Source organism: Osmerus eperlanus, chromosome 5 (assembly GCF_963692335.1).
Source record: "Osmerus eperlanus chromosome 5, fOsmEpe2.1, whole genome shotgun sequence".
Lineage (NCBI taxonomy): Eukaryota > Metazoa > Chordata > Actinopteri > Osmeriformes > Osmeridae > Osmerus > Osmerus eperlanus.
Window position 1 is genome coordinate 17,686,284 of NC_085022.1, and position 20,128 is coordinate 17,706,411.

General features: G+C 41.3%; 4 protein-coding genes across 9 annotated transcripts; 3 read left to right on the forward strand and 1 right to left on the reverse strand.

The window, feature by feature from the left end:
• Positions 1-382: 382 nt before the first annotated feature.
• Positions 383-4,092, reverse strand: tdg.2 (thymine DNA glycosylase, tandem duplicate 2). 2 transcript variants are annotated; one of them, XM_062462094.1, is made up of 12 exons: positions 3,964-4,019; positions 3,618-3,689; positions 3,099-3,193; positions 2,749-3,011; positions 2,459-2,658; positions 2,184-2,253; positions 1,940-2,075; positions 1,749-1,831; positions 1,566-1,660; positions 1,292-1,466; positions 984-1,109; positions 383-856 (listed from the first exon to the last, which is right to left on the reverse strand). In XM_062462094.1, the coding sequence occupies exons 4-12, from the start codon at positions 2,969-2,971 to the stop codon at positions 711-713; spliced, it is 1,254 nt and encodes a 417-aa protein (XP_062318078.1). In that variant the 5' UTR covers positions 2,972-3,011; positions 3,099-3,193; positions 3,618-3,689; positions 3,964-4,019; the 3' UTR covers positions 383-710. The 2 variants fall into 2 exon arrangements, with proteins under 2 accessions (XP_062318078.1, XP_062318077.1); XM_062462093.1 differs by lacking the exon at positions 3,099-3,193 and having other exon boundaries at positions 3,964-4,092.
• A 203-nt stretch (positions 4,093-4,295) lies between these two features.
• Positions 4,296-5,559, forward strand: LOC134021359 (ubiquinol-cytochrome-c reductase complex assembly factor 6). 2 transcript variants are annotated; one of them, XM_062462096.1, is made up of 3 exons: positions 4,296-4,386; positions 4,817-4,956; positions 5,199-5,559. In XM_062462096.1, the coding sequence occupies exons 2-3, from the start codon at positions 4,849-4,851 to the stop codon at positions 5,307-5,309; spliced, it is 219 nt and encodes a 72-aa protein (XP_062318080.1). In that variant the 5' UTR covers positions 4,296-4,386; positions 4,817-4,848; the 3' UTR covers positions 5,310-5,559. The 2 variants fall into 2 exon arrangements, with proteins under 2 accessions (XP_062318080.1, XP_062318079.1); XM_062462095.1 differs by having other exon boundaries at positions 4,308-4,460.
• A 1,750-nt stretch (positions 5,560-7,309) lies between these two features.
• Positions 7,310-11,563, forward strand: samm50 (SAMM50 sorting and assembly machinery component). Of its 2 annotated transcripts, none has more exons than XM_062462099.1 (15): positions 7,310-7,469; positions 7,916-8,026; positions 8,147-8,248; positions 8,362-8,449; positions 8,587-8,693; positions 8,867-8,997; positions 9,089-9,176; positions 9,264-9,392; positions 9,536-9,607; positions 9,728-9,814; positions 10,158-10,228; positions 10,394-10,461; positions 10,562-10,708; positions 10,854-10,995; positions 11,244-11,563. In XM_062462099.1, the coding sequence occupies exons 1-15, from the start codon at positions 7,449-7,451 to the stop codon at positions 11,287-11,289; spliced, it is 1,410 nt and encodes a 469-aa protein (XP_062318083.1). In that variant the 5' UTR covers positions 7,310-7,448; the 3' UTR covers positions 11,290-11,563. The 2 variants fall into 2 exon arrangements, with proteins under 2 accessions (XP_062318083.1, XP_062318081.1); XM_062462097.1 differs by having other exon boundaries at positions 10,394-10,460; positions 10,552-10,708.
• A 258-nt stretch (positions 11,564-11,821) lies between these two features.
• Positions 11,822-18,346, forward strand: api5 (apoptosis inhibitor 5). Of its 3 annotated transcripts, none has more exons than XM_062462101.1 (15): positions 11,822-12,118; positions 12,937-13,098; positions 13,245-13,338; positions 13,469-13,534; positions 13,696-13,847; positions 14,061-14,267; positions 14,377-14,481; positions 15,411-15,500; positions 15,792-15,976; positions 16,110-16,203; positions 16,322-16,378; positions 16,465-16,544; positions 16,871-17,013; positions 17,303-17,393; positions 17,853-18,346. In XM_062462101.1, exons 1-14 carry the CDS (start codon positions 12,047-12,049, stop codon positions 17,380-17,382), a joined length of 1,587 nt encoding a protein of 528 aa, XP_062318085.1. In that variant the 5' UTR covers positions 11,822-12,046; the 3' UTR covers positions 17,383-17,393; positions 17,853-18,346. The 3 variants fall into 3 exon arrangements, with proteins under 3 accessions (XP_062318085.1, XP_062318086.1, XP_062318084.1); XM_062462102.1 differs by having other exon boundaries at positions 17,303-17,389; XM_062462100.1 differs by having other exon boundaries at positions 17,303-18,346.
• The last annotated feature ends 1,782 nt before the right edge of the window (positions 18,347-20,128 follow it).

The following is a 20,128-nucleotide window of genomic DNA, read 5'->3' on the forward strand; positions in this document are numbered from 1 at the left end:
CACAAACATATGTGCGCATGTTTTGGAAAATATTGCATAAAGCCACAACGCACACTCCCATTTCAGAAGTGGTATGTTCCACAGACTTTTAAACTCCTCTAGGTTTCTTCCCATTGGCTAATGTGGACAAAAAAATACTAAACACCTCTACTACTAATTAAGGTTCAACATAGATAACTGCAATCATCAATATAATTGCATAATAGATCAAGTATTCTGTGACTGTAAAATAGCTGAGTGCCTTATCCAGACAACCAGTTTGAGAACATGATTAATGCCATAATATGCTATGGTAAGCTAACTTGCTGTCCCATTAAATGATTATTTTGGGAAATTTGATGAACACTGGTCATTAATAAATTCAACAATCACAAATTTTGTGTCAGTTTTACAACTGATTTAATATCTCTGTCATAAACTTGAAAATTCCAGAGCACAATTACACTTCCACATGTACAAGTGAGGGATCCAACAAAATCCCATTCTTTTCAAAATATAAAAATAAGACACTGGACACATGCTTTATGAAATGCAATAAATAGTTATAAAAAATAAGAAAAAATGGGCTGTGTTCTACAGAGAGAATTTGAAAACGGTAGTCCAGTCATGGTGGGCCGTATCTTCTCTTCCTTTTTCTGGTTGTGTAACATATGCATGCATCGTGATGCCTTCGGAAATGGTGTCCCCAATAACCTTTTCTCTTCTGCACTTCAGAATGTTTCTGCTCCCATCTGAGGTTGAGGTACATTGCTACTGTTACAGCTGATGTCCGGTATTTGGTCGGCGAACGACTGTGTCATCCACTGGTCATATGGCAGGTCGCCTGTTGCAGGGGCATGGTCTTTTCTGGCCATTTCTGGAAATAAATTAAATGTTATTGGTATGTTTTTCAAGCTTCATGAACAAGTACTCTAAACTCAGGAAGGTCAAATACGACTACATCTGTTCCTTTTCGAATTCCATGGTAAAATAGTATCGCTCACCTGTGTCTTTGGTGTGGGGAATATTACAGTAGCTGGTGCTTTGCTTTGCGTCTTCATGTGCCCCACCACAGTTCTCATACTCTGGATCTACATTTTCCTCCTTGATTGCCAGCCTCTTAGCATCATCTGTACAACAGCACAGACAAAAAATAAAATGATAGATCTTATCCGTTTCAAATGGCAGAAAATCACAATAAGGACTTCTTGTATAGACTTTGAATATTAGATGACAAAATCAAGGATCAAGAGACACCAAGTGTTCACCAATCAAATCCATCCTATCAACTCAAGTCATTGTATCCTTTTACCTTTGGCAAGTTGCAAGTCAAAGGAATAGTCAGTCTCCTGCACCTCCCGGTGTGTTGGTGACCCCCCTTTAATCTTGTCTCTTAGCTCCTTCAGCTTGACATAAAAGTGCACCTTGTCCTGAGCGCGGGGGAACTGGGCACAGCGTGGACTCGATGAGGGCATCAGGTAACACACCTATACAAAAGAGGTCACCAGTTGTTTTTTTTGTTTTTCGCTGGTCTCCTACATTTTTCTTTGGTATTTGAAAGATGCTGTTCTGGGACTGGAACTTACTGTTTCTGTTTCTGGTATTTTGTACGGTTGTAGGCCAAATACAAGATTTTTGGCCTTTACGCCAAATATCTCTTTGCAGAAAATTTCATAAATACCTTCCAGAAAAAGATTACAGCAATTAAATAAATATAGTTGGGTTTGTCAAAACACAAGAATAATGCAATTTCTACACCATTTACTTACATTTCCCATTAAACGCTGCAATGAGGGGTTTGTACTTTTTCAGCTTCTCCACCAATTGTCGACCTCCTTCGCGGAACTCTTTGCTGTGGAAGCAAATTATGTGACACAATAAAAAAGATATACATATTGTGTAGATGGATAAGACATCACATTGGGCATTTTTGCAGTAACCATGTTGGTGGGCTAGGAACCTTGACAGGTCTTTGCTCCCTGGCGTTGTCCTTTCCACCATATTGGTGAAGCCAATGCCGTACTTGTCAGGTAGGCTCTGATCATGCATGTGGTTGAGTTGCTCTTCAGTCAAACCAGAAAGGAACAGACATTTCCCTGGGCATAAAAAAAACAAATAAAAAAACATAGCACTCAATACTTTCATTTACAATACTGACAGCAAATCATCCTAACATGCCACAGTGGAGATTGTGTCCAACTCACAGAAATGGTTGCCTGGGTTTGGGTAATGGCGTCCTTTAAATGCTGACAACAGTCCTGGGTTGATACCAATCTGAGATCGAACAAAGTTGTCATTACAATTTATATTAGTTTATAAATGTTTCAAATCCACCTTGAATGTCACCTTGGATAAAGGTGTCTACATACATTTCTATGTAATGTGTTTGTCACAAGCCCAGAATCTTCCCTTGTGTAAACAAAACACATAAAAACTAGTCATATCAAACTCCATGATTAATCTTCAGTAAACAACTCACTATCAAAATGTCAAGATTGTGGGCAATAATGTCTGGCAGGGTTTTGGCCATAACCTCAGCCACTGACATGCCATTGAAGCGGTTGAGAGCCCGTTTAGCCTTCTTTATGGCCTCATTCTGGTCATACTCCTCCTGCTGTTTGCCTTCTTCCAACTTCTGTTTGGGAGGTCTCCCTCTCTTTCTCTTTCCTGGAGTTGGAGCTATGAGAGAGACGTGGAAAAAAGGGTAGAGGCCAGACCAGATTTCAAGAACAAAGACCAAACAAAGAAAGAGGACAGAAGAGACACTACCTTGTGATGGATCTGCAGGCTGATGATGGTGTTGGACAATAGGCTCTTGATGTCCGGTGAAGTCGTGATGGAAGTCCAGGTCTTGGTGACCGAGGAACTCCTGGTGAATGGAAAACTCCTGGTGCACCGGCAGCTCCTGGTGGACTGACAGCTCAGTCATGACCCGGTCTTCTCTAGAACCATCCATGTACTGACCCACATGGCCTGTGTTGTGGTACTGCATCACATGCTGAGCCTGGGGATGCTGCTGGGTGGACTGGTACCTGGGTATCCAATAGAAATGCAGGATTAGACACAAAGAACAGACTGACACCGCATTTCCTTTGGTTGTTATAATGGCGTGTACGTACAGCAGGAGATGACAGTACAAAAAGGACTGAAACAGTATGATGTGATATGAAATCCCAATGCCTTGGTGGTTGTTGATAGTGGACTTTCTCACCTTCTAAAAAGGGCCAAAAGATTATATGAGCTTCAGGGTACCATTGTTGCAAATATTTAACATGTTATAAAACTTATTAAACTAGGTAATTGTGCTGATTGAGTCTTGTGTCTGAACAACTTTATTAGAGGATCCCATCTTTTTTAATCAATTGTGTACACACAAAATATGTAAACATGATACAATTAGCCTACACATATGAACGTAAATGAAAAAACAGGATAATTACACAGGCTCACTAAACATATTGTTGCAAGGGAAGCATGCTTTTCCTGCCTGATATTAAAATATAGTTTGTTCGTTTCTTGGTGGCAGTTATAAAAATCAATTTAAATTCATGCATGAAGATGTAAACGTCCACTGACATTCGTCAATAGTTTCTTTTGATGCCAAACCTCCAACACCAATGCATTCGAGGAGAACTCACCACTGTTGGAGATAATCCGTAGGAACCGTCAGTGACGTATACTGCTTTTCTTCCATCTTTATCGTGGATTTACTTAAATAAATTAATATTCATTCTGCTGTTACAATGATTGCCTTTACTTTCAAAGGCATCAATAGGGGCCATGAATACTGGCAGCTGAATCTATTAAGCGTATTAGATTTGCAATACTGATTGTTATCGCAGGCAGGACCACAAAGACCTCTGGTGAGGGAAGGGTTTATACAGACAAGCATCATTATTTTACAGTCTGCTGCTCTAGCTTGCTTGCAGTTGAGTGGTGTATATTTTTATGTGTTAGTAAAATACAATTTGGTTTCAGACATACCTGTCATACATCTTCAGAATTCTTCTTTCTTCAAATAGGCCGATTGAGGGCGTTCAACGCACCCAAAACAAAGACCATTTAAAAGGTTCAGCCGTTCGGCTCGACTGTCTTCAGGAAGCGACATGTTTGGATGATTTCCCCCTGCTGGGGTGGAATGTGAACATGTTCGACTTGCATAATCATAATTTTTGGCTTGGTTGTACAGATTGTACAGTTTTTTTTAGATTAATTAATATTATATTTTTCACATAACATGAATAATTACAGTAGATCGCAATTTTTATTTGTATTTTTTACAAGTACTCCAACCGACTCAAGGTTTCAAGGTGCACAATAGGTGGCAGCAAAGCGCTTCAATAGCTGTCGAATCCAAGTTCTGAAGAAGAACGAAGGTTGTGTTAGCTAAGTCAAAGAGTATATTCTATAAGTGACCTGCTAGTGCTTAGTCTCCAATTATATTTTGATGACTGGTTGATTGACTGAAAATTTGACCAAAGGCAAGTATCTAGTGATTTGGGCTAGTTTTGGAATCATTGCTCATATTGTGGGTATTACGTTAGTTATCTAGTATAGGTAGCTAATGTGATGCATCGCCTGCTGTGTGTAGTAGACTAGACTGCTGTGACAGAGATGTGTGACATATATAATACTACTGTTTTACTTGAGCAGTGATGACGGTAAGAAAGGTTTCATGTAACATTAGGGATGAATATGTTACATTAATTGTTGTCATTTATTATTTTAGCTATGATGATTAATTTACAAACTATTTAAGTACACCATATTGAGATCAATCCATATGACAAAGTCACATGTTCTGCAATTAAATATATCTATATATTATCTTACTAAGGTTAGTCCTGAGTCCCTGCAGAAGGTGTGAAAATGCCTGCTGGTGTGTCCTGGTCTCGATATCTGCAGATGTTTGGGGCCAGTATGATGGCCATGTTTGTAGGAGCAGAATGTGTCCACCAGTACTACAGGCCTGATTTGGTAAGGGCACAGACAAAATCTCAGTCTTCTATTGTATTAATCTTTGCAGGTTTATATTGTTCAAACTAGAATTACAATAGTAGAATAAATCTCCACTTTATTCGTCCTCAGTGCACTCTGGAGTGTTTCTCCCACTCTGTTGTTTATCAACACACAACACTCATATCATGGTCTGATGTGATACAGTGAACTTTATGAAAATACCAGTGATAAGGCCATCAAACTATTTTTGTCTTTGCCAGAGTATTCCTGAAATCCCACCCAAGCCTGGGGAGTTGAAGACAGAACTTCTGGGATTGAAAGCTAGAAAAGAGAAAGTTTTGCAAAGTCTCAAATCTGAATCTGGGAATTGAGGCACCTCAGTGAGGAACATTGGATTCAGTGGACAAGAGACCTCTTGTTTGTCCAGGTGTGGTGGAGCCCTATCAGGACTTTTTTCCGTATCAGCCTGGCATACAGCTGCAAAGGATGTTATGGAATCGTTAAAAAACCTGGAACACCTTGGTGCTGGATTTATGTTGCTGGAGTGACACCCATCAGTCAAGCCTCCATCAAGAAGTCTGTTGAAACAAACGTACAAAAATAAATTATTAATATTCTGTACTTTGTATGTTTGGTGGATGTTTCAATGCATTTGTGAAAAAGAACCCTGCAATAGATTAATGTACAGCAGTATACCTAACACTGAAGTACATTATACAATAGTTTCTTGCCACCTGACGAGGCCAATACTTTGTAGCCAGCGCATTAATTTAGAACAGTGAACCGACAGTTTCACTGGAACGATTTAGTAGGTGTCCATTAGCCAATCAGAATCGATTATTCGTCCAGACCATACTGATTAACACGAGAACTACTTCTTGTATTCAACAAACCAGATTAAGCCGCAGTGTCTCCTAGCAACCAATGGACAACCAATAAGCACCAGTCTAAACAAATATGGCGACAACACGGGAGCAAGAAGCTTCTAATTATCTTAAAAAACATAAAATTATTGAACTCATGGATAATTTAACAAGCATGCTGTTCTTTTACAGACCAGGTTTGAAGTTCCCATTACATTGGAAACTAATATTTTCAGTGCTTTTTTAACCTTGTGTTCTGTCGATTTGTCCTTTCCTACCGGTTTAGCGCAAACTTTACAAGCTCTATAGTCTAGTGCTTGCTAACTTGACACGTGTATTAAAGCTTTATCATGCCTCTAATATGGACTGCTTTTGCAGAGAGACCACAAGAATTTCTGATCGCTCAACTTGAACAGCTGCAAGTGTCCAAAATGAGGTCTCTTGAATGCCCAAGTTTGTTTAATGACTCCAACTTGGATGCAGTGTTTGGAATTATGGACCCTACTAACCAAGGATACATCACTTTTGTTCAATACAAGGAGGGTGAGGCTCCCTAAAGCATTTCTTCACCTCATAACATCATTGATAGGAAGCCTATAGAAACAAACCCTCATCATACAAACCCTGAATAAACCCAAATCCAAAGTATGGACACTTTAATCACTGTAATAATTTAATTCTTTAGCATTGACAACGCTGGGAATAAAAAACGTAAATGAGTGTCCTGAAGGAATGGTCAAAAACAAGATCTCTCACGATACATTTAAGAGGGAGGCGTAAGTAAATAATATGCTCAAACATGCATCCATCGTTTCACTCATTCATTTTCTAATTTTGTTTTGTTTCGCCAATTACAGGAAGGAAGGACTGCAGCGAAGCTGTGCAACATTTCTATCATAATATGCAGCCTACATCGTTTTTAGTCTATTGTGTACTGAAACACAGGAGACGTATTGATTGTTTCATATTTAGAGCTCAAGGACAGTTATGCTGTTACATTGGTTATTAAACTTCTTGGTTAATATGATGATGTGTATGGAAAGTATGTTGTTAAGCTACTGAACATCAGTCTGTTTGTCTGTGAACATCCAAATAAAGGCTAAACTAAATCACCATATAAATGTATCTTAACAGGAGAAGATGCATTTTCACAATCAAAGTTTATATAAAATAATAAGTTCTGAATTAAATCTTTTATTGTTGATACAGAATTGTATTTGATTCATTTGCAATTACATGCTCCATTGGAGTAGCGTTTGCTTCACTATTACAATTTCAAGCTAACAGGGAGACATAAAGCATCAGTCTTTTAACCCCAATCTTTCATTATATTATTAAATGATATTATTATTTCAGTGTGATTATAATTTATTCACTAAACACGAACATTATTGTTAGGCTCATGAACCCGTCTATGTGAAGAGAACCATCTGAGGAATCTAGCCTGTATGTGACCTTTTACTAGAAGATTTCAGAAGCCCATTAAACTGGCACTACTTGGACGTCCCGGGAAAACTGGAGGCGTGGTTTGAGTGTGTCATGGCGTCAGCCGTCAACAAATCTACAGCAATATTTTTGGAATAGATATTCCTTTAACTCATAAACACCTCTGTGAAGTTCGAGGAACATTGTGCACGAGGTCCAAACATGGGCACCGTTCACGCAAGGGTAAGGACAGCAACTAAAAATCTATTGGTGACAGCATGACCTTTATGTAGGCTACTATAGTCAGTAGCTAGCTAGCTAGGTACAGACACGTACGTAGGGCGGCTACTGATGTCAAAAAAGCTTACGGACTTGGCCATTGGTCAAGCTGACTCTTAAAATAATAGTTTGCACAGTTGTCAGCACTACAAGTACAAATGACAGTCGGTTAGAATACAGCTAATTTGAAAACGCATGGAGCTAGCAATCCATCGCGCGCAATAGAGTTTTTCTTTCTAGTCAGGTCGTTGGAAACCAGTGGTATGCGTGCCATGCCGGTTATTAATGAGAATCTTAAATTATGGCATCCCTGGAACACTAACTCGCTTGCTACACTTGCTGCCACTTGTCTCACCACATCACTGAACACAGCAGACGGCATCATTTCTGTTGTGTTCATCCTATTGCAGAGCCTTGATCCACTACCCATGCACGGTCCGGAGCTGGGTGTTCATGCTGATGACATTGAGACTCCCGACATTGAGCAGGAGTCAAAGCAGGAAGTTCTTCAAAACAAAAATGTAAGACATGACTGTTTAGCAGAACTATACGTTCTCTAGTATTAGTCGTGGCTTTAGCCAGAATTGTATGTCCCTCCTTATTGCAGTTTATCTATGCTGTTTTCCCCCTATGCTCTTTAGGTAGTTGTTCAGCGGGTACACATAGATGGACTTGGAAGAACCAAAGAGGACCTCTTATCATATGAAATAGCTGAAGTATTCCGAGCCAAAAACCTGATTGATGTGAGTGTTTGTCAGTCAAACATAATGTACACATCATACAATAGTTGTTGTTAGTTTATAATTGGTTTAGTGGTTGGAGTCCGAGGCATTGACTGAAACCAAATATGTTTTAGGTCATGAAGAGGTCCCATGAAGCAAGACAAAATCTCCTACGTCTCGGTATTTTCAGGAAAGTGGAAGTTGTTATTGACACCTCACAAGGTAATTTATAATTGAACAACACTCAGGTAATACCCACATTACATGCTCACTTACTTTTTTATGTGCCCAACAGTAAATGTCAATTATAATACAAATGAGTGTTTTATATTAAGATACAGTATATTGTTTTCTTGCAGGGGCAGATGCACTTCCAAATGGACTAGATGTTACGTTTGAGGTGACTGAATTGAGACGAATGACTGGGAACTATAACACCATGGTTGGGAATAACGAAGGTAGCATGGTGAGAATTCCCAATGACTGTCATGGAGGTGATCTGCTTCCTTCTCTCGTGTAGCAGTAGATTACCCAAGTATCCAAAGCCCATAGACAGCCAACAGCACTGTCCTGCTTAGCTTTCCACTAAGTTCAAGTCCATTGTTCGTAGTATGTTTTGACGATTACCTCCTACTGCAGGTTCTGGGCCTTAAACTACCCAATGTGTTCGGTCGAGCAGAGAAACTCACTTTCCAGTTCTCTTATGGCACCAAAGAGACCTCTTATGGCTTGTCGTTCTTCAAGCCCCAACCTGGACACTTTGAGCGCAAGTATGAAACATTGCTACTAAGGTGATGATGTATGTGTGTAATATTGGGTACTCTAATAATCTGCATATGAATGTGATCCTGTTCTTTACAGTTTTGCTGTTAATGTATACAAGGTCACTGGCCAGTTCCCATGGAGTTCACTGAGAGAGACTGATCGGGGCATCTCCACAGAGTTCAGCGTATGTATATATTGCTCATGCAAATGTGGTGGTCCAGTTCGGTGTGGATCAGTAAATTACTCTATGGTTCTGTTACGGTTTTAACAGTTTCCTATCTGGAGGACTAACCACACCCTGAAGTGGGAAGGTGTGTGGAGAGAGCTGGGCTGTCTGGCTCGTACGGCCTCGTTTGCCGTCCGGGAGGAGAGTGGCCACTCCCTCAAGTCATCGCTCTCGGTACTGAGCCTCAGTTTTGCTTTATACACACCCCAAATCCCCAATGTAATACAGAAACTAATTATTTTAGATTGGTATAGTCTACAATAATTACTTGGATACTGCTTGGTTCTTTTCCTCTATGCAATTGTCTTGCTCTGCAGCACGCCATGGTCATTGACACCAGAAACTCAACCATCCTTCCCAGGACAGGCGCCTTGCTCAAGTTCCACCAGGTACATCAAGGCCAAGTGAACCAATACTTGCACCATCCAATCCCAATGAATCCATTCCCCTTTATTCCTACATTGGACATAATGAAGTAAACATATGACTTTGTGTCTGTGGTATTCCAGGAATTGGCAGGCTATACCGGGGGAGACGCCAGCTTCCTAAAGGAAGACTTTGAGATCCAGATAAACAGACGTCTTTTCTGGGATTCGGTAAGATTCAACAGAAATATTTGTGGGTGGTTCAATGGAAATTCTACTTTATTAATTTAATCATTTGTATTTGGGGCTAGTTTTTATCTATATCTAGAGGGTGCATTAAGAAGGGAGTATCAGGTACAACATAGTGGCTTGTGAGAGCACAAGGATCCCATTCAGTGAACCTCCTCTTTGGTTCTCAGTGCAGCAGTTGTTGCTGGTAGAATGGAAATTTAGGGGATGTTTGTGTCCAGAAAACTACATCAACTCCTGAACAATGTTGTGGTTGCATTTATTTATTTATTTATTTTAAATCTTTGCTGTGAATTAAGCAAAATACTTCTGTGAATTCCTTTAGGTCTTGTCTGCCTCTCTGTGGGGAGGAATGTTGCTGCCCATTGGAGACACGCCAACGTGCATAGCAGACAGGTACAGAAGACTTTCACTCTGTATCCTCTGCCATCACTGCAGCCCTGAGAACCCTAGTCTGAAAAAGACTGCATATGGCCCAGTTTAGTGGGATTCCTTGGCTGCACAGAATAATAACAATGATTTAATCCTACAATGTCACACTTTCCATCTGTTTTTTCATAGGTATTATCTGGGTGGGCCTACAAGTGTGAGGGGATTCAGTATGTACAGCATTGGCCCACAGAGTGAAGGTAAGAACGTGATGATCTTCACTGTCAAATTCAGTGAGGGTTATGGTTTATGATTGATGGATTTTTGTGATTTTGTTTTTTTTAATTATGGGTATGACAGGTGACTACCTGGGAGGTGAGGCTTACTGGGCTGGTGGGATCCATCTGTATACTCCACTACCCTTCCGTCCAGGCAAAGGTGGCTTTGGAGACCTCTTCAGGACCCACTTCTTCCTCAATGCTGGAAACCTGTGTAACCTTAACTACGGTGAGCACTGCTGTGCTATTAAACACGGAATACATGTCATGAAATACTGACCTCGGAATCAATAGTGTACCTAGAATATGTCAGAGTGGCGGTGTTCTGAATATGACCGTGCAGCAGAGGTGATGGTTCAAAGTGTCTCCCTAAGGCGAAGGTCCAAAAGCACACCTTACGAGACTGGCAGAGTGCATTCGCTGGTCCTACGGAGCTGGAATTGTGCTACGCCTGGGGAACATTGCTAGACTGGAGCTCAACTACTGCATTCCCATGGGTGTCCAGAGTGGAGACAGGTAAGCCTATGTGGATACACAGGCTGGATGCTTATAGTAAAAGTTTGAACTATTATTGTGTGTAGATGGTGAGTAAAGACTATTTTGAATTCAGAAAAGTTAAAATTTTTGAAAAAGGGATGTACATTATTAATTAAAAAGACACTAGTCATAAAGAGTGCATATATTTTATACACTAGTCAATGAACATTTCATAATTGACTATACAAGTTTAACACTTTTTTTAAACTTATGAATCTCATTTCTAGGATATGCGATGGTGTCCAATTTGGAGCAGGAATCCGATTCCTGTAATATCTTGATGCATGGAATTTTGAGATGATGAAGGACTACAGGCAAATGTAATTTGCTCTGAAGAAAGAATTATGTTCACACACTCATGGTTGCTGGGAGTTGATTTTCTACATTTGTATGTGAAGAATGGAACTTTTGGAGATGGCTGTATAAATCAGAAAAATGTTTCCCAGTGCCCAAGATGTGGAAAACCATAAGAGGAAACCTCACCAATGAGTGCTCTTATCATTGGTCAAATATGGTCTGAAAGAATAAACACAAAAATAAAATGTTATTCAATACACTTGTTTTAATTAGCTCTATATGGTTATCTACTTGTAGGATTTGCCTTAATGACTTTAGATTTAGGTGAAAAACCTGTGTGCTCTGGTACAGTTTCAACATAAAAATGAAATGTATGTACCAAAGGTGGTAAATAACCGAAAAGCTGCTCATTGTATTCCACGGCTACATCTTTTTTCCTCGCAGTGGTTTGTCGAGGAGCTATCGCTCAAAAGTATTACTTCCAGGCTTCCGTTCCCGAAGCTTATTTCGTATCAGAGCGAATGTGGCTGTTGGTTAACATTGCGGAACGGACCAGGCAGTTGGGACTTAGATCATCTCTATAAATTTCCGATCCCCAACCCTTTTCAAATATTCTGCTTTGATAAGACTAGAATCATATGTTTTACGTTTTAACCCAAAAGAGCACATCAGAAGTCTTATTTGCGTAATATTTAGTCGGCGTTCTCACCAAAAGACACTTGGACGCACGCTGATGGCGGTCACTATCGAGGAGCTGTATCGTAACTATGGGATCCTTGCTGATGCAAAGGATAACTTGAAACAGGTACGCGCATTATTGCCTTTTAACAATAACCTAATGACCGAATTGTTCAATGGTTAGCTTTACTGCAATTAGTCCCGAACACGATTTTTTTGAAGTCGCACTTACTCCCGATAGATATCCTAGCTAGCTAGTTAGCCACCAAGCTATAACCCGCTTGGGCATAGGGTTCACTCGTTTGGAATTTTAAGTTGTCTGAATTCCGTCATGGTTCAACTGTGAATCTCGTTTTGACGGTTGCTTGGTTCTTGGGCACCGCTGGGCGCTACTGTGGTAGAAAAGCAAATGATTACTGGCCAACTAGTTACGTCAATTGCTAGCTGCGTCAATTGCTTTACTGAACTGGGGCCCAGCCTAGCATTTGCTAACTTGCTTGGTATCATCATGTAACCTTGTCTTCTGTCAGGATGACCGAGACGTTTTCTCTTAGGGGGTATTTTACCCTATATACAGAACAACACGCGGATATTATTTTGTTAGCTTGCTAGCTTGTTACAGAGCAATGTTAGCTAGATAGCTTTATTTAGCTTTATTACACTTTATTTACAGATATTTACAGTATCAACCCCCAAAGGATAGATGGCAAGCCAGCCGGCTGGTTAGCTAATCAGCTAGCTACATTGCTAGCTAGCAAGTCCTCAGGCCAGGGGTAACAAAACTAAATCACTAATAGGAGCTGCCTGTAGGCTGTTGTTCGCAACGGAATCTGAAGGGACAACAGCATGTTCTACTATGTTTGTCTTTTTAAGTGTGTTTCTGTTGACCTTAATCTGTTCATATTTGCTAATTAGACACGTGTAACATGCTTATTTCTCCTTCAGCACAAAGACGCCTACCAGGCAATTCTTGACGGTGTAAAGGGGGGCCCAAAGGAGAAGCGTCTGGCTGCACAGTTCATTCCCAAATTCTTCAGCAGCTTCCCAGAACTGGCAGATTCAGCCATCAATGCCCAACTGGACCTGTGTGAGGATGAGGACGTATCGGTAAGAATGACTTTCATACATTATTCTCCAACACTTATTACAAAGCAGTTAACATACAGTCTCTGGCCAAGCTTTCACTATATGTGGTAGAGATGGTATACGTTCCACACTCACTTGACATCCTCTCTGCACTCTTTCTTGTCTAGATTCGGAGGCAGGCCATCAAAGAGCTCCCACGTTTCGCTGCGGGGGAGAACATTGTCAGGGTCGCGGACATCCTCACCCAGCTTCTACAGACAGGTAAAGACTCCTTGACTTACCTACTCACTAGCAACAGGTTCAGGTTTCAGAGATCTTTGCATTATGTATTTTTTTTTAAAGTTTTGTTGTTTCCTGTTTGTTTTGAAACAATGATATTTGTGCTTTTTAGACGACTCTGCAGAGTTCAACCAAGTTAACACTGCACTGCTCTCCATCTTTAAAATGGACGCCAAGGGTAAGTGGCTTTCTATTTATTTTATTCAACGTACTAGACAGCTCTGTATTTCCTTAGTTATATGTTCAACAGGTTTGTGTAGTTGCTGTGATAAATTAATCACAAAGCTAAGTAGACAAAGTAATTGGTGTCTAATCTTCCATTGTCCCTCTTTCACCCAGGTACTCTGGGAGGGCTGTTCTCTCAGATCCTGCAGGGAGAGGACATAGTGAGAGAGAGGGCCATCAAGTTCCTCTCCACCAAGCTGAAGGGCCTGCCTGAGGATGTCATGACCAAGGAAGTGGAGGACTACATTTTTACAGAGACCAAAAAGGTCTGTTAGGTCTCTTCACTGAATGTTGTTTCATGTGGTTGGATATATTTTCTTCCGTTAGTGAGGTTGTGGAGGTCTTGCCCTGAGAAGGCTTTAAGATTTGGCCTTTCATCTTGAAATTATAATTTGGAAAATTGTTGTGTGCATTTGTTTTCCATCAAATGGCCATATTTGGGTGTCAATCCTCTAATCCTGCCCCCCTTTCCCTCCTAGGTACTGGAGGACGTGACTGGGGAGGAGTTTGTTCTGCTGATGCGTGTGGTGTCCGGGCTGAGGGCGCTGCAAACAGTAAGCGGACGACAGCAGTTGGTGGAGCTGGTGGTGGAGCAGGCCTTTCTGGAGCAGGCTCTGAACCCTGCCGACCCCGACACGGTGGACCGCCTGATGCAGTGCACTCGCCAGGCCCTGCCCCTCTTCTCTGTAAGTGAAGTGAAGTGGATTGCTCAGACCCTCAATGGATTGTGCACACACGTTCCTATTCTCTCACAAACACACTCGCACGTTGCCCATTTCTATTTCTCTCTTTCAGAAAAATGTGCATTCCACTCGTTTCTTGACGTATTTCTGTGACCACGTTCTGCCAAACCTGAGCTCACTGACCAGTCCAGTCGCAGAGCTGGACATTCAACTGGAGGTTAGCCACACACACACACACCCGACTTAATGATACGGTAGAATTTACAGTAGAGCTTACCCGGTCTTATGTTGCCGCTCTATACCGTAAACCTTAAGTTATATGTGACAAATGCTGGTATTTTGGTCCATATGTACTGTAGGTCATCATTTTATCGTTTTTTACATGTCAGAGAAGTTCAGAATGTAAGCTTCCAAACATAATTTGTTCATTTAAATCAGGCATTTATATTTGAACAACATATTTGACTGTTGGTACCCCCTAAATAACTAGCGGAGAAAATCCCCTTAAAATGTTTTGAGCTTTTTCCCCACTTCCCACTGGCAGGTAGTGGGTGGGAACAATAGTTGGTCAACTCCACCCCAAACCATATGGACCCACCTTGCCGTAAACCAACACCACACATCTTTGTTTATGGATGGTGGCTTGACCGAAACTAATTGACAATAGCCAACAAAACCAAAGATGTTAATCAAACTGCACCCGTATCATGCCCCCAAAACGAGAAAACATGCCAAGTTTTGATTTGCTAAGTTCTGATTGATTTAACAAATTGAGTATTCGTATCCCCAAAAAATCCAATTATTTTGAGGGATTTCTTCAAAACACTTACTTTTGTGATGTGATAAAAAAGTAATACATATGTATTAGTAACTTTTGTGCATGCTAGCGCGATTTGAAGATTCCTACATGCTGCCTTGTTTACCAGCACCTGTCACATGAACCATGAAACTTTTTTTGTTACATGACTTGCAGGAATAATGCAAGGAATACTTACTGTTGCAGAATGCATTAAGATCGTGTTGGCTATTCTGTCGATGTGCCTCTATTAAACGGGTGCAAATCAGTCTGCATAGGGTAACACTGCCTTTCATTACCAGCATACACAGATTTGCTCAGCTGAGAGTGTTGTGTGTGTGTGTGTGTAGGTGTTGAAGCTGCTGGCTGAGATGAGTCCGTTCTGCGGGGACATGGACAAGCTAGAGACAAACCTTACCATGCTGTTTGAGAAGCTTCTGGTAAGAACCATACTGGAGAGAACCACAGCAGCTGTCCTCACAGGATTCAGTTTGCACACACACTGCTTTGTTGGCATAACATAATGAATGCGTTTTCACGCAGTGAAGACTGTGGCCGATTTCTGCTGCTTTGTTTAGATAGCCCTTTATGTTATATTGGAGCATTGATGACCAGACTGGTATTCCTGGTATATTTCTTATAAATGGCTTAATGGCTGACCTGCTCTTTCATTATTGTCCCCCCTCTTCCTGTCTCTTCTCCTACAACCCCCCCTCCCTTACCCTCTGTAGGAGTTCATGCCCCTCCCTCCGGTGGAGGAGGGGGAAAACGGGGAAAATGCCAGCGGTGAGGAGCCCAAGCTGCAGTTCAGCTACGTAGAGTGTCTTCTTTACAGCTTCCACCAGCTTGGCAAGAAGCTGCCTGACTTCCTTATCGACAAGATCAATGCAGAGCGCCTCAAAGATTTCAAGATCAGGTAAAGCAGATGGGTGTGGCAGGGGCTTTTTACTTTTATTTGAGCTTTTCTTCTGCTTGACTGTATATTGAAGCGGGTAGAATTTTTCTCAATTATTCTGACCCACTTTTCTGTGCACCTCACTATCCCACAGGTTACAGTACTTTGCCAGAGGACTGCAGGTGTACATTCGTCAACTTCGGGTAGCCCTGCAAGGCAAGACAGGAGATGCACTGAAGACTGAAGAGGTGTGTGTGTGTGTGTCAGAATATTCCAAATGTTTAATTTGATGGCTACTGGGGGAATGCACATGAGTTTTTTTTCCCCCATCTCATTCAATGTCGCTAACCTGACGATGTCCTTCAGAACAAGATGAAGGTAGTGGCTCTGAAGATCACCAACAACATCAACGTTCTCATCAAGGTACAGGGCCCTACGAGACGTGTGTGTGTGTGTGTGTCAAAAGGCAATGTTCTGTCAATCTAAATTTACACGCGTTTGGTTTACAGGATCTCTTCCATAATCCTCCGTCATACAAGAGCACAGTCACCCTGTCCTGGAAGCCGGTTCAGAAGGCGGAAGCTGTAGGGTAAGCCCTTTACTCTCATATCAGGGAGTCAGATGGCTGAGCGGTTAGGGAATCGGGTTGTTAATCAGAAGGTTGCCGGTTCGATTCCCGGCCGTGAAAAATGACGTTGTGTCCTTGGGCAAGGCACTTCACCCTACTTGCCTTGGGGGGAATGTCCCTGTACTTACTGTAAGTCGCTCTGGATAAGAGCATCTGCTAAATGTAAATATCAAGTAGTTGCCTTTATTGCCTTCTTGTTCTCTTTCTCTTGTAACCATGTCAAAAGAAAGCATATATGTACCGTGCCAATCACTCATTGTCATGATTTATATTTATGACCCTTGTAGTCAGAAGCGCCCGTCGGGTGAGGAGATGGGCGCAGGCAGCGCCATGAACAAGCAGATCTCCCCTTTGCCCAGGAGGGACGCACGGCAGATCTACAACCCCCCCAGTGGCAAGTACAGCGCCACCATCGGCAACTTCACCCACGGTGAGGGAACCCCCCAAAGATGGCATCTTAATGTCATTCCCATTGGCCCAACAGCTTACTCCCTGTATACGTTTTGGTCATCTTTCTTCTGAATGATGGAAGCTTAAATGCAGAAATCATGAATGTGCTTAGCATTGGCGTTTTATTGGATGTGGGTGGTGCCTCTTGTGTTGGGGGATGCATTTAAGTGGAGGATTTGGGTTCAGCGTTTTAGAAAGAAACATTCTTCTAACGCGCATATGATGATATGCTGACCTCATCTGTGTTTCCCCCGCACGTCTGCTTCCAGAAAACCGTGGAGGCTTCAGGGGAGGCCGAGGACGAGGCTTCGGAGGCAGGGGAAACCGGAGCCGAGGCCGCATTTACTGAGTTCCTTGTATGTGCGTGTCACACACACACACACACACACACACACACACACTGAACTGCAGCACATCAGGAGCCTTGCAGGAGGCATGCTGTCTCTTTCATCACCATGCCCCCCCCTGGTCCACTGTACTATCCCCGTTTCATCTTCAGCTACCTGTGTAAAAGTTGTCTCTCCCCACCCATGAAAGTATGAATCCACTTTTTAGAGAATGGGCTCTGACTTTTCTACCTGACGTTTCTAGTTCCTCCCATTCTCCCTAGCAAGGTGATGGTTCAAGTAGATCATATTGTTTTGGTTCATTTGTTATTTTTATTAAGTGTATTTCTGTCAAGAAAAGACTGCCAAATTGTACCTGATTGATATTTTTGTCAGATTGTTGGGAAAAAAAGTTTTACAAACTGGTGACAATTGCATTCTTTCTACCTTATGTAATCCAGAATTTCTTTAATGTCTTTTTTTATTTTTTTAGGAGCTTTAATTGGATTGGCTGACTCCTGCTACTTTATATGAGATGATAACGTTTTCATCTGAATTTTATCATAAACTTGTGCTGAAGTCTCAACTTCTTTCCCTTTTTTGTTTGTGTAGCCTCCGGTTAATGTTGTAGTGAGTTTTACTGTTAAGCATTGGTATATAAACTGCAATATTTTGACAGGTTGTGATGCTAAAACACAATATTAAGATTTATGAGATCAATTCATTTTAAGGACAGTCCTCAACCAGCATTGGCAGCTATACTGTAGTTTATGGAGGACAATAGTCACTTTTCTACTAATGAATGGTAGCCAGTAGTATGACCACAGCATGACAAGTAGCAGAACAGTGTGTCACTCTAAACCTGTTGATTGTTTATACTTTGTGTCATATTGCTGGGTCTCCTGCTTATGTTGTGCATGCCTGGGACCCTTACATTATTTGTTAAATGTTTTGGATAAAAAAAATTAAAAACCAAATCTCTGTGGACATGATATAGTAAGTCTAGGTTGTTTGCCTTAGGTTTGATGTGTTCTTGTGGACAGCTCTTTCATTTTCGGACTCCTAAAGAACATTAGGTGGTATTTATTATTCATTTCTACTTGAAGCCTAATGAGGAAGGAGTTTGGAGAGGTGACCAAGTAACCTTTACTTGGGGTGTGTTCACACTTGGCAGGTTTGATTTGATTAAAACAAACAATTCCTTTAGTTTAGATTCAGTGATAAAAATGCCAGTGTGAACGGTAAGAGAACCAGGACTAAATGTATAATTTTCTGTACAATTTATGTATTTTGATGTACAGTATTGGGGCTGTACGAAGAGAAGGTCTGTTTTTGGAGTTGAGATCAATTTTGAGCAATCAAAAGTCTGACTGAATTTGTTTTTGCGGGTAAGCTGGGTGGTCACTGGATGGAAAACTAGCATACGTTTTTCTGTACTAGACACCTCTCACATCCTGGTAATCCATTCTCTTCACTTCCACTGTGTCAATCTTATCTACCTCCTCATCCTCGTCTATGTGCATGCCTCCACGCTCCTCTTTTCAGACTGTCCCTATAACCCCCTTTTCCTAAATTCACCTTTTCCCCCTCTTTCTCACCTCTTCCTTCTCCACCCTGATCGCCCTTTCCACCCCTCTCCCCCTCTTCGTTCTGGGTTTAGCTTTCTCAAAGTTTTTCATCAGCAAGGCAGAAGAGGGGGAAAAAGAGGGTAATTTTAGCCTTTGCTCTGGGATGTGGTATCCACATTTAGCTCTGACTCTCTTTTGTCAGCCCCCCAGCATGCTCTTTTGCCTTCCTACTCCCCTGTATTCATTCCTGTGTCACCTCCATTCACCCATCTGCTTACTTTCCTCCCTCCCATTCCATCCATCCATCCCTCTCTCTCCCACTGCATCAGGACTAGGGGGGAGAAGTTGCTTTGAAATAGGGAAACTAGGCACTCAATTATTGAGGAGGCTAAAAATAGGGCTTTCCTTATTTAGAAAGCTCTAAATTTCTCACACCTGGATGGAGTCGGTCTAGAGTCTCTGTCTCTCCTCATGCATGGCACACGTCTCACAAGCTTACAGTGGGGGCCATAGGTTTCCATGTGAGGATATGTGTGTGTGTGTGGGTGTGTATGTTTTAGGGGGAGGGACTCATCTCTTAATTTTCTGAATTGCCTTCTAGGTTTATCATTGGTTTTGATATAAGTAGGTATCTTTATTCATTTGTAAACTCAGTACCAGGCTGAGAAACCACACATTTCCATGTATTTCAGGTATTTTCTGAATCGTGTTAAATCAGAGTCCAGTAATTGAGGCTTTAGCATGTGGATCATAAATATGAATAATTAATGAATAATTAATTAGCATCAATCTAACACTGCACTGCATGTAAAGCACTTTTCAGTTGTTTCTTTTATTGCACCTGCAAGAGGCCAATTGTATTATTTACCACTTAGATACTCCACTAGGTGGCGACACAGACCAACATATTCTTCACCCAATCACTGGGTCTATTTTTATCCCCAGCAAACAAGCCACTTTAGATTTAATTAAGTATTTTTGTTTCTATATGATGTTCTGGATAGATTCCAGTCCACTGTTAACACTGATACGAGAGCCCTCTGTGAAGCTGGACTATTTGCAAAATATTGTAAAATTCCTATCATCCTGACCTAAAATGAGTTGAATTCTGCTAAATGATTAGAGACTGGTGTATTTGTCAAGTAGTGGTTAAGTATGATAAAGACAGTTTGGCCCTCTGATCTGAAATAGCTGCATTGGG

Coding starts and splice junctions, on each gene's coding strand:
- api5 (XM_062462100.1), top strand. CDS start 12,047: ATGGCGGTCACTATCGAGGAGCTGTATCGTAACTATGGGATCCTTGCT. Junction 16,379..16,464: donor ACATCAACGTTCTCATCAAG/GTACAGGGCCCT, acceptor TTTGGTTTACAG/GATCTCTTCCATAATCCTCC. Junction 16,545..16,870: donor CAGAAGGCGGAAGCTGTAGG/GTAAGCCCTTTA, acceptor TGACCCTTGTAG/TCAGAAGCGCCCGTCGGGTG.
- samm50 (XM_062462097.1), top strand. CDS start 7,449: ATGGGCACCGTTCACGCAAGG. Junction 8,027..8,146: donor AAGTTCTTCAAAACAAAAAT/GTAAGACATGAC, acceptor TATGCTCTTTAG/GTAGTTGTTCAGCGGGTACA. Junction 10,461..10,551: donor GCATTGGCCCACAGAGTGAA/GGTAAGAACGTG, acceptor TTTTTAATTATG/GGTATGACAGGTGACTACCT.
- tdg.2 (XM_062462093.1), bottom strand. Junction 1,467..1,565: donor AAATACCAGAAACAGAAACA/GTAAGTTCCAGT, acceptor TCTTTTGTATAG/GTGTGTTACCTGATGCCCTC. Junction 857..983: donor TCCCCACACCAAAGACACAG/GTGAGCGATACT, acceptor ATTTATTTCCAG/AAATGGCCAGAAAAGACCAT.
- LOC134021359 (XM_062462096.1), top strand. CDS start 4,849: ATGCCTGCTGGTGTGTCCTGGTCTCGATATCTGCAGATGTTTGGGGCC. Junction 4,957..5,198: donor AGTACTACAGGCCTGATTTG/GTAAGGGCACAG, acceptor TGTCTTTGCCAG/AGTATTCCTGAAATCCCACC.